The sequence below is a fragment of the Equus przewalskii genome, chromosome 2 (assembly GCF_037783145.1).
Source record: "Equus przewalskii isolate Varuska chromosome 2, EquPr2, whole genome shotgun sequence".
In the NCBI taxonomy this organism is placed as follows: Eukaryota; Metazoa; Chordata; class Mammalia; order Perissodactyla; family Equidae; genus Equus; species Equus przewalskii.
Genome location: NC_091832.1, coordinates 38,795,519 through 38,810,426, shown reverse-complemented (window position 1 = coordinate 38,810,426; position 14,908 = coordinate 38,795,519). Strand labels below are relative to the sequence as shown.

At 41.9% G+C, this 14,908-nt stretch overlaps 1 protein-coding gene across 14 annotated transcripts in view; it reads left to right on the top strand.

Annotated features, from left to right (window-relative positions):
• PRDM2 (PR/SET domain 2) overlaps nt 1-14,908 on the top strand; it is a 127,065-nt gene that overhangs the window by 21,831 nt on the left and 90,326 nt on the right. For 10 of the 14 annotated variants that reach the window (XM_070602870.1, XM_070602839.1, XM_070602930.1 and 7 more), the window contains 2 exons: nt 7,725-7,842; nt 9,791-9,894. In XM_070602870.1, coding sequence (XP_070458971.1) covers nt 7,725-7,842; nt 9,791-9,894 — 222 coding nt within the window. Of the gene's footprint in view, nt 1-1,424; nt 1,600-7,724; nt 7,843-9,790; nt 9,895-14,908 lie in introns of those variants that run through there. The other 4 variants (XM_070602882.1, XM_070602925.1, XM_070602893.1 and 1 more) reach the window with 4 other exon arrangements.

The window sequence follows — 14,908 nt, the reverse complement described above, 5'->3', positions numbered from 1 at the left end:
AAGCCTGAATTGCGAGAGATGTGGAGTGAGAGGACCTGGTCTGGTGAGGGAAGAGGCCAGCGGTGGGGCCTGTGTGGCCAGGGAGGAACTTGCAGAGTAAAGTGGGGATTTTTCTGAGATTTCTTCCAGTAGAAATTTTTTTTTTAAATAAAGCTGTGGGTGGACCAAACAGACTCCGTCTGACCTGAAAGGTTGTAGCCCCTACAGTTTGCTGCTTTGGACGAAGATGGTTTGAGAAGTGGCAGCCCTGCCTCGCCAGTAGCAGACTCCGTGGGAAGGAGGTACCGGAATGCTCCTTCTCCCGCTCAGTCCGCCCCTTCCCACCCTGTGTCAGCCTCTTCCAGACAAGGAAGGGTGTGGCAGGTGGAGAGAGCTCTCAGGTACCTCATTTACTTTGCTTCTCTTGAACCTTAAAGTCTCTAAAACCAGTAAAGGAACTGCTGGGTTTTATTTAGAAAGTTTTTAAAAAGATTTTTGAGGCAGATGCTTCAGCCTATAAATAGGACGATTAGTCAGGAAGGCAGAGGGTTTGGAGAAGTTGAACATAGAATAGACTGGATGCCAGAAAACCTTCCTGTCACATCTTGTCATTGTCCTGCCCCAAACCTTCTAGTGGTGTCCCCCCACTCTCAAAGTGCCATTCAGTCTCCTCACGCTGGCAGCACTTCCAGGTTCTACAGGTCCTGGCGGCGGCCGCCTCAGCTTTCTCCCTGGCTCCTTCTGCCCCTGCTACAGTGGCCTCTTTTTGTTCCTGACCTGCCAGGCCCTTTGTCTCCTTGGGATGTTCCTCTGGAGGGCTCAGTCTGGAGCACACAGCTCATTCCCATCCTTCAAGTCCAAGTCTCTGCGTCGTCTTCTCTGAGATGCCCTCCCCAGCAGCTACCCTAACTCAAGCAGTATCCCCCCCTTGTCTCTGTCTGTCACACTCTTTACTTCACTGAAGGGGAGTACCCCATCAGTCTCCTGTGTTAACCGGCGGGCTGCAGGCGGGCAGGACCCCTCGCCTCTTCACTGCCGCTTTCCTGGAGTAGTACAGTGCTGGCACATGGGACGCTTGTGGGACATTTGCAGGACGGGTGGAAATTGCTGTGTTATTTCAGATTTAAAGGATGATGGTGGCAATGGCAACTGGAGAAAGGGATCAGACACAACAGATTTTGAAGGCTCCCCAGCAGCATTTGACTCTGTTGACCTCTCTCCATTCCTTGAACCTTTTCTCGGCCTTTCTGAGACCATGCTCTTGGGGCCCCATGTGCCTCTGTGATGACTTCTTCCAGGCCTTCTCTGCTGTTCCTGTTCTTCTGCTTCTTCTCCTGAGGGCTTTGTCCTTGCTCTTCTGTCGTTCTCTGCTCTGCGGTCTCATCCCCTCCCATTGAATCCGTTAGCGGTTGAGTCTGTACGCTTACAGCTGTCTCTGTGCGCCCAGACCTCTTGGCACTTGACTGGCAGACACTTGCTTGTTTGTTCACAGCGACCGCTGCTCTGAGTTAGGCATCCTGTGCCAGGCACTGGGTGCGGTGGTGAGGGAAACAGAACCTGCCCTGTGTGTCTGTGATCTAATCCTGCTTCTAGTGGAGAGGCCATTAAACAAGCCAGCCGGTAAGTGCTTACGAAATGCGGAGTGCTGTGAGCTGCGGAGAGTCTGTTAACAGGGCCTTGGAGGGGAGATCCTGCTAGGAAGGACCGCGGAACAGGCTTCCTCTGGGTAGGGCAGAGCCTAGAATACAGATGCAAATTGGCTCCTTTAGGTAATCTTCTTGCCTTGATGGGGTCTCAGCACCGCCCCCCCCCCCCCCCCAATCCTGGGGCTTAGAAGCAAATGATGGCAACTCCTCCTGCTTTTCTTTCTCATCCGTGCGGGAGCCCTAACTGGCACTGACGATTAGGTGTTGTCTTTAATATTTTGAAGCCACGTATCCCAGTTTATTCTAGTATATTTTGCCTGTTCTCTTCTGGTGATCAGTGCTGAGGCCCTGAAAATAAAAAGAATCCCTCGTGCCTGTTTTGGAGGAGCACACCCTCCAGTTGTACCGAAGAAGCAGGGGAGGTAGGGCACAGATGTGTGAGCCCAGCCTCCTCCCTCACTTTCCTCTCTGACCTCCACACTCTCGTCATCGCTCCTGTTCTCTGCTTCTCAGTCCTGAGGTCAGAGGCCCCGGAAGATCAGAGGCGGTCTCACTTAGTGCAGCCGTTCGCAGGCTGTTGGTTTGTATGGATTATTCTTTGGATATTTACCAAGTTAGAAATTGAAACAAATTGTTTAAACTTTTTAAACAAATATAGATTTATGGGAAGTTGCAAAAATAGTACAGAGAATCTAGTGTACTCTTCTTCACTCAGCTTTCCCCTGTGGTGACATCTTATATAACTCCAGTACCGTCTCAAAACCAAGAAATTGACTTGGCACAGTAGTTCATTAGACTGCAGGCCTTACTCATAAGTCAGAAAGTTTTCAAACGCAAGATTAAACAATCACACATTCCATTAGCTGGCAAAATGATGACATCGTTGCATGTCATAGCCTCCCGAAAACTCTCATTTACACATGTAAGAGAAAAGGCAGATGACATCTGAGTATTGTTAGAACAATAGCTCTGACCTTGTGGACCCCTGAAAAGGACTTCCTGGGCGTCCCTGGACTAGAGTGCGAGACCCCACTGGGTTAGAAGTTAAGATGGGGACTCTGGACATCTGGTGTTTATCTTGGCTCCACCACTTTGAAGCCATGTAGCTTGGGAAAGTTACTTGACAGGGCTCCTCTGCAGCGTATTATTTGAGTTTGGACGCCAAAGCCTCGCTGGCTTTGAGTCCTAGCTCTGCCACTTACTACCTGTGGCACTGGGCAGGCTTCAGTTTCATCTGTGAAATGGGGATCATGAAGTTACCCACAGCCAGAGTGGTAGTGTGAAGATTAAATGAGGTGAGATGTAGAAAGTGCTTGGACTAGTGTCTGCGTAGTGTCCTGAATACTCTGTCCGTGTTAGCCGGGCTTATTGTTGTGATGACGCCGTGAGGTGATGCACGGAAAGGGCTTAGCATAGATCTTGGCCCAGAGGCAGCAGTTAATGTCAGACTCCCTAAGTTCCCCCTCGTACAGCATGGGAAGGTCATCCTGGGCCAAAGAAAGGTGTTAGGGGAAGGCAGAAGAAGGACCTTTAACAGGCTCTGCAGCAGGGTCAAAACTGGAGAATGAAAATATCTCTAAGGTTCCTTGTGTTAGAAAGGGAGAAGAGCAGATCTGCTAGCCAGTGAGCTTTGTGAGGAAGGGGCCTCAATCAGCTTTGTTAACCATTGTATCTTCATGGCTCAGCACAGTGCCGATGCTGAGCAGGCACTCAGGAAGTGTTTGTTAATGATTGAGCAGGCACTCAGGAAGTGTTTGTTAATCATTGAATGACAGACTGAATGAGGGAGAGATGCCTGTGGCCATTAATTGGGGAAGGGAGGGTGTATTGACTTTCTTTTAATTTGAGGTAGGAAGTTGGAGACATCGAATTAATGAGATCAATTGGCAGTTAATAACTAAGTAATTTATACGTTAACTTAAATTTAATACATTATATTTAATACATGCTGTTCCAGATCAGTTCATTGATACGTGTTTGGAGACTGTACTTCATTAAGGAGTGAAATAACGCGTCCTTATATTTCCTATTATGTAACAGGAAAGTAGAGATGTCCGTGTAACTTCCTCCATACTTATCTCAGTGATCAGGGTTAGAAACCCTTAAAATGGGAATGTGCCTTCATTCAGGGCCAGCAGGACTGGGGTGCTGGGAGGAGCCGTGAGGGCTCCCTCCTGGAGCTTGTGGTCTGCTCCCTGGTTGGCTCCCTTCTGCTCCTCTTGCTCTGTGTGGTCCAGCAGATGGTGATGCATTTCTCCTAAGGCATTGCCCCAGCCTGCCTCTCCCACCTCACTGCTAGCTGCTTTTCTCTCACCTTCTCTGCTCCAGATACATTGCTCTTTCTACTCGTCTGTTTTCTGAGCACACCAAGCTTATCTCCAAGTCAGGATTCGGTCCCTCTGATTCCCTTTCCTGGCGTGTGTTCCTCCATATCACTACACAATTCTTTTCCTTGTAGAGAGGGCCTCTCTGAGGATGCAGTCAGAGTAGCACCCTGCCGCTTCTCCATCACTGAGTCCCCTTGTCCTTGATTTTTCTTCAGAGCATCAGTAACTACCAGGCTTTGTATATCTTTGCTTGACTTTGCCTTCCTCACTAGAGTGACGCATTTAAGGCCAGTGTGATGCCTAAAACGTTACCTGGCCCGTGGTAGGATGCAGAAATATTTTAATAAATTGGGTAGATGTTGCAATTACTTTTGACAAAATCAGTCTGGGAAATATTCCCAGGGTCAAGTTGTGATTCTTCAGCATGAGAACCAAGATGACCCTGTTTGGAATATGATATTACATCAAATGCATCTAATACTATCAGGATATACATAAAAAAGAGATTCTAGTTTAGGAGTGTGTGGGGAGAGAAATTTTCTTTTAAATGTTTTTTTGTTTCAAAGATTTACTTGTAAATTGATTGCTTGGAATTGAGAGCAAGTCATATTTTCTAGAAGAGGATTCTTATATTGACCCAGAAGACTACCTACTTCGGATTTAAGAAATTCGGGCACACATGGAGAAAATAGTTTCTGATAGATGACCCTGCTATTTTATTTGTTACCATCCCTCCTTTTTCTAAAAAAGATTTGTTAGTGTACAAGAATCATTTATTCATTCAAGTATTTAAGTGACAACAAACATTTCATGTCCACTGCTAAGCACTGGGAATGCAACATTGAATAAGATGCCAGCTTGTCTTTATTGCAGTCTAACGGCAGGTACATTAAACATGTAATTATACAGATAATTACTTAAAATTGTGATAAGACCTATGAGGGAGAAATAAGGAAGGCGAGAGGGTGGTTCTGTGTAGGCACATCATCTCACCGCCTTTTACTTCGCGAGTCACTGATTTTCTAAAGATGTTCCAGTCAGTTTCCAGCCACAGCCACTGCCCTGGAGATTCCAGCAGCTGGAGAGGCGCGAGGAAGGCCTTGCAGCTGGCCAGTGTCCGGACGGCTTGGTGTGGACTGAGGTCCTCCTGTTTAGTTGAGCCCCGTTAGAGTGCGCAGGACACTGAAATAAACAGAAAGTAAGCTTTTCTCTACTAGGTGAATGAGCGCAGATTAAAAGTAATGGGGTAGCTGAAAGCAGATAAATAAACGCATAGGAATTTTCCTTATTTCTTTTTCCTGTGACAGCTCTGCTGAGGTCCTTTATAGTCACAGGTGTTTCAGGAATTTTAATACACATCGTCTCCAACTTACACTCAAGTGACAAATTTCCTGTTGGATGACCATTCCTATCTTAGGTGCCATCTCCTGCCGACATTTCCATTTAAGTTTGGAGGTTTTAGGGCAGAGGTTCTTAGATTGTATTTCAGCAGAATCGTTTTTGTTTTTTTAGCTTTATTGAACTATAAGTGACAAAATTGTGAGATATTTAAAACGTACATCATGGTGATTTGATAGACATATACATTGTGAAAGGATTCCCACTGTCTAGTTAATAAGCGCGTCTATCACCTCTCATTATTTATCTTTTTCTCTTTTTTCCTTTGGTGAGAACATGTAAATTCTACTCTTTCAGCCAATTTCGATTCTGTAGTACAGTGTTGTCAACTAGAGTTCCAGCTTTTACACTAGCTCCTTAGACCTGATCCAGCAGAATCTTAACTGGAAACACCACCTGGTTACGAACTTGGGCTCTAACTCAGACGACTTCCCTAAGCCTCAGTTTCCTCCTCTGTGTGTCTGTAGGGAGTAGGGGGCCTGGGAGGAGGCACTGATGGTCCCTGCCTCTTGGCTGTTTGGAGTAAACTCTGTCATGGGCGTCGGACAGTTCGCACAGGGCCTTGCCCGAGGAGGCCCCAGAGGTTGGTTAGTATTAATATAATAGGGCCTGGACGTGTCAGTTTAGGTTAGCTGACACTCTGTTTTCAAAGCTCCTGGGGAGGGTAAGTGGTATCAAATCATTTTAAATCTTTGCCTAGGGTCCCATCTGAGAAAGGGAAAGAAAACTTCTCTTGTGCGAAATGGCCACGTGCTTTTAGGACTCACAACTCTGGCTGTTACTTGTTAAGACGGCTTAATTTATCCTGTTAGAAAAGTATTATTATGTAGCCTAGGATACCAACTACCAACTTTTAATACCTTTTCCCTCTTTGGGAAAAATTTATTCATGTTTGCAAAAATCCACCTTATAGATTAACATTTTAAAAACGAGGACACTATATTTAGAAGTGAGAAATTTGTGGGCTAGATTTCTTCACACTTCAGCTAATTAGAAATACCGTAAGACCATTTTCTGGGGCAATTTTGATATTCCCATGTTTTGGAAGGCATTTAACTTGTGCTTGGTGATACTGTCGGGACCAAGAAGTAAATCCAGCAGGATGGAAGCATTTGTGCTTCTGAAGTCTGTGCGCTGTCAGCTTTGCCCTGCCCAAGAATAAACCCGAGTAGATGCTCACTTTTGCCGATTCTGGCTCCACGCAGGCCGGCTTCGTAATATCTTGTTCGTGGCTGTGAGATTTATTTCTCTCAAAGCGGCCTATTGATATTGTAAAAAGATTGAAATGCTGGGATTACGCAAATTTGGCAATTGTTTTATTGGCACAAATTATTTTCTTGGCATAAAACATTCTTAAAAGACTACAAGAGCTTCATTGTTTTGGGAAAATTGATCTTTTTAGCTTGGAGTTTGCTTTTTGCCTATATTAGTTTCTTTGAAAATCCTTGAGAAATGTTTCGTTTTGTGGTGAAATAAAAAACACTCAGACTACAAAACCCATCATTCTTTGCGGTGTCATGAAATGCACAGCAGTTCTTTAGGGCATATATGGTACCAGTTAATAGACACTTGGGTTTCCTTTGCTTTGAAAGTTATTTTTAAACTAAGTCTTGTTCTACCAGTTGGCTCAAATCTCCCCTTTCTATTCCCTTACATGCATATTGAATAGTAATCTTATTTCTTAACATTATGATGAATTTTAGCATAAACTTTGGTCAGTAATTATATAAAATTCTCTGTTTGTTAGAGAGTTTGTGATATTGTGGTGACTCTGCTCTTTAGTGACTTGGTATCCAGTGGTAAATTCCTGTTTCCTGGAAGGCCGTACTTCTGTTGAGGGCCCCGAGTAAGCTGTGGTGTTCTTGGTCGGAATGTGCAAGCCCCTGTGAAGGGGCGTGGTTGCTGGGGGGTGAAAACTTGGCTCGGTGGGTCTGATAGCCCAGCTCGGCCGTTATCGTGTGTGCTGGCTGGAAGTCTTTATTTAAATAGAGAGCGTTGATTTTTTGTTTTTAAATGTTCTCAATGGTAGCTTTTGACTTAAAAAGTAAGCTTAAGCTGTGCTTTGCTGCCAGATTCTGCAGGAGTTTAAAGCAGTATGGTGCCAGAGATTTACATATTTTGAAAATGGCTACAGGTGGCTGGGACAAAATAGATGAACACAGACATGTTTGAAGGTTGCATGGTTTCCTTTGGAGATTCACAGACAAGCGGCAGAGCAACTCCTGAAATGCTTGCCATCATCGCCTTGGTCTGGCTTGCCAGTTTCGAGTTTCAGTTACATTTTTGCATATTTGCTTATTGGACCAGAAAAACACCAAAACACTAACTGAGCTTTCTTCCTTTTGCTGTGATCCTTCTGCTTCTTGACTTGCAGAACGCTCCTGAGCCTGTAGCAGCCGCTGAGACCCTCGCCGAGGTACCTGACCATGTACTTCGAGGCCTTCCAGAGGAAGTGAGGCTTTTCCCATCTGCTGTTGACAAGGCTCGGATCGGTGAGTATAAGGGTCGCAGAGGAGACGGGGAAGGGGGTGCAGGCTGTGGCGAGGCTCCCTTTGCCACAGTTAAGGTTGAGAGCTCACCATAAAAGCAACAGATTTACATTTTGACTTGGAAGATTATGTAGTGTTTATACATTTTCCAAGGTAAACGTAGATTACAAAAATTAAACTAGAGAGGTCAGCTCGGTGGCGCAGCAGTTACATTCGCACATTCTTCTCCAGCGGACTGGGGTTTGCCAGTTCGGATCCCAGGTACGGACATGGCACCACTTGGCAAGCCATGCTGGGGTAGGCGTCCCACATATAAAGTAGAGGAAGATGGGCATGGATGTTAGCTCAGGGCCAGTCCTCCTCAGCAAAAAGAGGAGGATTGGCAGCAGATATTAGCTCAGGGCTAATCTTCCTCAAAGAAAAAGAAAAAAAAAATTAAACTGGAAACACACACAAATACCCCCTCTCCCCATCTTTTGTGACCCAGCCTGAGTGTCCCCCTTCCTCTGTGTCTCCCTGGGCCTCTTCCCACAGAGTGTCTCACTCCCTCCTCTGATTTCACTGTGACTTGAGCATGATTTTACTATGATGTTTATTTCATTATTTTGTACTTGTTTTCACGTCTGTCCCTTTCATTGATTGTGAGTACCTGCACTTATCTTTATGTCTCTAGTACCTGATGCTTCATGGACCTCAGTAGGTACTTGAATGAATGACAACCTGAGTGTCCTGAATGCTTCTGGCTGGGATTTCTCATTGAGTACAAGCCAAACTTTTGTGTTTTTGGACTTATTTTTGTGTCCTAATCTTTAGACAGAAGCCTAAGGAAGTAAATTATGAAAGTTTAGTCAAAATATAGTCTTGGAATGTATCATGTTTGTATCCTATTTTCTTTTTTTTAAGACGTATTTCTCATATTCCAGTTTTATGTATATATGTATGTGAATAAGTAGCAGATAAATGCTTTTCCTAAATGTCATTGAAAAGTTATGATGTTAGTTGAGCATTTATATTGTATTGGTCGCATGAAAGTGATTGATTTTGTACTTTCCCTATTTGATTATTAGCTGTGTTATGAAATGGGATTCAGAGCAGACTTACAGAAAAGTAGAATTCGTGTATCTTAGCTGGACAGGACTGTCTCAGCCCCACCCTCCTCCTGTACACGAGGAAACTGAGGCCAGCAGGTGAGGGAGCCTGTCCAGAGTGCTGTTGTCAGTGAGAGTCACTGCTGGGTGCTGGTTCCCTTGACTCCGGGGCGGTCTCCTGCCATTTTGCCCACTGCTTCTTCATCTTGTCTGTGTGCCTTATGGTCAGGGCAGGGAACATGGAAATACCCTTGAGAATGCCACAGAGCAGTATGAATCTTGGCTGTTTGAAACTCTGAAAAGTACGTTGTTCCAGGAGCTAAGTTTTCAGGAAATTTAGCTAGAGAGGAGAGGGTTTTCCACCTTGAGCAAACAAACTTCAAAAATCTATATTCGTCAAACTGTATTTGTAATCCTTTATGAAAGCAACTCATGTTCATTGCACACCATTTGGAATTTGTAGAAAAGTAGAAAGAGGAGTTTAAAAATTGTTTATAGGTTCACTACATTATGATATTTTTTCTCTTTAGTTGTTGTGATTGTGCTGTTCTCTGTGTGTTTGTGATTGTACTGTCTGGGTAATTTCACATGTAGAAATTAAAAACAAGTATACAAAATTCTTTCCTATTTATAAAACAATATAGATTCTGTGCAGGCTATTTGGAAAATGCAGAGCAATGTAAAGAAGAAAAATAAAAATCTCTGTTGAAGATTTGATTTAATTTGATGTCAGGATCTCAGTAGATTTAACATTTTCTTGCCTTTAGGCTGTCTAGCCTTTTAACTTTTGTGAAACTGAATTGATTTTAATGCTTCAATTTTTAAAATAACCACAAAACAAAAATATTGGTTTTATTTTCTAGGTGTCTGGGCCACTAAACCAATTTTAAAAGGCAAAAAGTTTGGGCCATTTGTTGGTGATAAGAAAAAGAGATCTCAGGTTAAGAATAATGTATACATGTGGGAGGTAAGAAAGAATTCTGGTTCTTTGTTTATCAGAGTTCTGTACATTTTTTAAGAAATCATTCTATTCTCTCAGGATTTGATATTTTGAAATTAAAATGATCATCTTAATGTGTTCTTTAAAATCAAGATTATTTTCATTGAAGGGAAAATGTATTTCCTTGGCTACAGACTGCTGTTTGCATCTGTATTTTGAAACTGCTTGGCTGTCAACAATAACCGGCAAGTCCACTTTTTATATTGCCTCGTTCAGGGTGTTTGGCTTTGCAGCCAAGACTTTGGTCTGTTACTTTACAGGCTTCCAGATAGACACCATAAAAGACACTTCAAGGTGGCTGCAAATAAGACTGTTAGATTCTTCTCTATAGTTTCGAGAGTAATCTCTCTGTTCCTGGAGTATTCAGAGTTGAATATGTTTAGCACATGGTGCATTTGTATAGCACTTTGAACTTTCTGAAAGGCTTTCATTCCGTTCATTTCATGTTCTCACAACAATCCTGGAAGACCGAGCAGAGCATTAACACCCTGCTTACAGAGGTGCAGTGGTCAAGACAGAGGTGAACTGCTCCTGCCTGGGGGGCCTTCATTTGAGAGTGGTGTCGATGCAGCGCTAGAACCCCCGTCTCCTGCCTGACGGTGCAGCGATTAAAAATAGTTCTTTGGATTGCCTGGGTCCAGTGCTACCTTGAACTTTGTGACTCTGGGCAGGGCACTTAACCTCTGGGCCCTGAAGCCCTCAGTTTAAAAATTGCAGAATAAAAAATGTCTCAGTAAGATAGCTGTGAAGATAACACCTGTTATTGTTTCCGGGAGAGTTGCATGCAAATTCAGGGTTTGTGTCGAATTTAGATCGGGTGCCTTGGGAAGCTCCTCACATTATTATAGGAAGTCAGTGGTGTTACTCCTTTTTAAAGCAAGTGAAGTTTTTTGGTGGTAAGGAAAAGCATTTTTATCAGATGGTCTTAAATTGAATCAGATCTGATTCACACGTAAACATAGAAAAGCTTAAAAATCAAATGTGCCTAGGAAATGTCTGGATGCTTCCCGTCAGAAAGGCTGTGGCATTTGCACGTTTGAGGGATGTTGCAATTTTTCTCAATGCTACAAGCAGTGTTTGTTAATTTGAAAATTCTGAGTTTCTTGCAGTAATTTTGAGTTTATTTGTTGCGAATCCCTTATAATAAATCTAATGACAGATAACCCAAGGTGCCTTGGGAGACAAGGCTTTACCCTGAGAATAATTTGTTTATTATTTCACCACTTTTGAGGTAAAAGGACACTATTTGTAGAAAAACTGCCCAGCCAAAAAATGATGTTAATTACTCAAGATAATGCCTGAATGATTAAAAATGTCTTGACCACAAAACTATGCTCCAAAATAAACTGCATTTTTAGTTTTAGAAGTTTCCCAAGGGAGGGTAACAAATACGTTTTACCGGGTTAGCACTAATCTTAGGCTGATGGCAGGGAACCAGGAAATGCTTACTCCAGTTCTGTGTGTGTAACGCTAAGCTCGAAGAAATGCCACTAGTATTAAATCTAACTTTATGGTTTGTCTTTTACCCAGCATAACAATTTGATGTCGTTAGGCATGTCTTATAAATTATTACTAGTCCCTTTTGGTAAGTTAAGCTTCATTTGTATTGAAATTCATACATAGTAGCTTGGTGAAAATTGTAATTTGGAGCCATGACCACATTGGGGATTTGATTTGTATTGTGAATTTGTTGACATCCCATTGTTAACTTAAGATACTTCTACTTATGTACTAGCACAGGCCGTGAATCCTTATGACATGGCCAGTTCTTGTTAGTCAGGTTTAATGATTTAGTTCTTGTCAAGGCTGGCTGGCTTTTCCTTCTTGCAATTAAAACAAAAAATGTGGATGTCATTTAGATAATTCCGACTGTGAAGTACATATTCCGCACAGAAGCTTTTAAGCCTTTTGCTATGTTAAAACAAAGTTATATATGACTTTTATATGTAGAAGTGTGCATTTGGCAAAGTATAGGAAAACTAAATTATAATGTACTTATTTCTTATAAAGAAGAAAATAAAATTTCAGGTAAAATGTAATATTACCCCATTAATTTATTCCAACCTTGGTCTTATCCTCAGACTTGCATCAGAATGCCTCTTATTAATGTAACAGAAACTGCTTATCATTAAGATCTCATCGTGGCATTTGCTCTTCCATTAAAGCCCCTTAAGACCAGCTTATCTTTTAGCAGCCCGGAGTTTTGCCCCAGCTAGAACTCCCATTTTAAAGTTAATCCAGGACAAAGTGTTAAATTGCTTTTTTTGAGCCCTTGATTATCTAATGCAGTCTTAAGTCCTCTAAGCTTTCACTGAAAACATTCTGTTCGATCAGAAATAACAGGAGAGAAAAATTAGAGTATCCTCAGAGTGAATGCACAAGCCAGTCAGGCTCTCAGAAGAGGAGAGCGCTCTTTGATCAGTTTCTGGTGGAAACTGCTAGCCACCTGAAACGCTGGACTTCGTGTACTGCTTCCCTCGACTGCCCCGCCACAAACTGAGCAGTCTGCAGTGTTCTAAAACCACTGCTGATGAAAGCCTTTCGCATTCACTTCTAAGGCTCAGATTGCTTCTGATGAACAGAACTTTTAAATTGTTTGCATACAAGATATTTTAATAAGTCTTTTAAAAAAATAGAGTTTATTTTTTAGAGCAGTTTTAGGTTCACAGCAAATTGAATAGAAAGTGCAGAGTTCTTATAGACCCCCAACCCCTCTAAACACACAGCTTTTCCCACTGTTAACATCGCGCACCAGAGTGGTCCATTTGTTAAAATCGGCGAACCTGCACACATCATTATCACTTAAAGTCCGTAGTTTACATTATGGTTCACTCTTGGTGGTGTACATTCTAAGAAGTCTTACATGCTCATTGCAAATTAATGTAAACAATACAGAAAACTATAAACAAAGTAAAAGTCATCTGTGAATATCTTGGTGAACATTCTGTTAACTCTACCTCTCGTTTTTCTTCCGTCTTTCATACACACTGGTACATATACAAACACCATATATAGACATTTCCTGCAGTTGAGATCAAACGTACATGCAGGTTTGTAACGTGCTTTTTTCTTTCAACATGTGGTGGATATATCTGTGTCATATACTTACCTACATCTTTATTTCTTATGGCTTCCTGGAATCTCATTGTTTTCTTCCACTATTTAACCAGTTGGCTATTTAAATAGTTTTGATCTTTTCATGATATTGACAATACTTCGAAGTATGAAACTCTCTTTATATCTATATTTGCTGACCTGTCTGGTTATCTTCTGAAGATAAATTCCTGCAAGTATAATTATAAAGTCAAAAGTTATATACATTTTAATCTTTGGGAAATTTTGCCTGACAGACCTCCAGAAGGATTATCCTAATTTACATAGCCATGAAGAGTACATATTTCTTCCCATCTTTTTATTTATTTTTTAATTTTTTTTGTGAGGAAGATTGGCCCTGAGCTAACATCTGTGCCAGTCTTCCTCTGTTTGAGTAGGATACTGTCACAGTGTGGCTTGACGAGTGGTGCTAGGTCCGTGCCTGGGATCTGATCTTGCAAACCCCTGGCCACCACAGTGGAATGTGCAAACTTAGCCACTAGGCCACTGGGCAGGCCCCTCTTCCTATCTTTTTAAAACCCAATATTGTTAATCTTTTAAGATTTTTTCCTCCTCATTCTTATAGATGAAAACTGTAGTTTACTGCTTCTATTTGCATGTTATTCATTCAGGCAACGAATTTTGAGTCAAGAGGATAGGAGGGAAGAAGTAAAATTGCATTTCAACTAAAATCGATAGAAAAATTATTTCTGTAGAATGGGAAGACTTTAATGTAATTTTTTAATTTAATTATTTTTATTGCAGTAACACTGGTTTATAACATTCTATAAATTTCAGGTGTATATCATTATATTTCGATTTCTGTCTAGATTGCATCATGTTCACCACCCGAAGACTATAATTACAATCCATCACCGTACATGTGTCCAGTCACCCCTTTTGCTCTCCTCCCTCTCCCCGTCCCTTCTGGTAACCCCCGGTCCAGTCTCTGTCTCTGTGTGTTCATTTGTTGTTGTTTTTATCTTCTGTTTATCTTCTGTTTATGAGTGAGATCATACAGTATTTGGCTTTCTCCCTCTGACTTATTTCGCTTAGCATAATACCCTCAAGGTCCATCCATGTTGTCATAAATGGCCAGATTTCATCATTTTTTTATGGCTGAATAGTATTCCAGTGTATATGTACACCACATCTTCTTTATCCATTTGTCCCTTGGTGGCCACCTACGGTGCTTCCAAGTCTTGGCTATTTTGAATAATGCTGCAGTGAACACAGGGGCACATATATCTTTATGCATTCATGTGTTTATGTTCTTTGGATAAATACTATGCAGTGGAATAGCTGGATCATATGGTAGTTCTCTTCTTAATTTTTTGAGAAATGTCCATACTGTTTTCCATAGTGGCTGCACCAGTTTGCACTCCCACCAGCAGTGTATGAGGGTTCCCTTCTTTCCACATCCTTTCCAACACTTTTTGTTTCCTGTCTTGTTAATTATAGCCATTCTGAAGGGCGTGAGGTATGATATCGCATTGTAATTTTGATTTGAATTTCCCTAATGATTAGTGATGTTGAGCATCTTTTCATGTGCCTGTTGGCCATCTGTATATCTTTGGAGAAATGTCTGTTCAGATCTTTTGCCCATTTTTTAATTGGGTTGTTGGTTTTTTTGTTGTTGAAATGTATGAGTTCTTCATGTATTTTGGATATTAAACCCTTATCAGATATGTGGTTTGCAGATATCTTCTCCCAGTTGTTAGGTTGTCTTTTTGTTTTGTTGATGGTTTCCTTTGCTGTGCAGAAGTTTTTTAGTTTGATGTAGTCTCATTTATTTATTTTTTCTATTGTTTCCTTTGCCCTGTCAGACATGGTACTTGAAAATATGCTGCTAGAACTGATGTCAAAGAGCGTACTGCCTATATTTTCT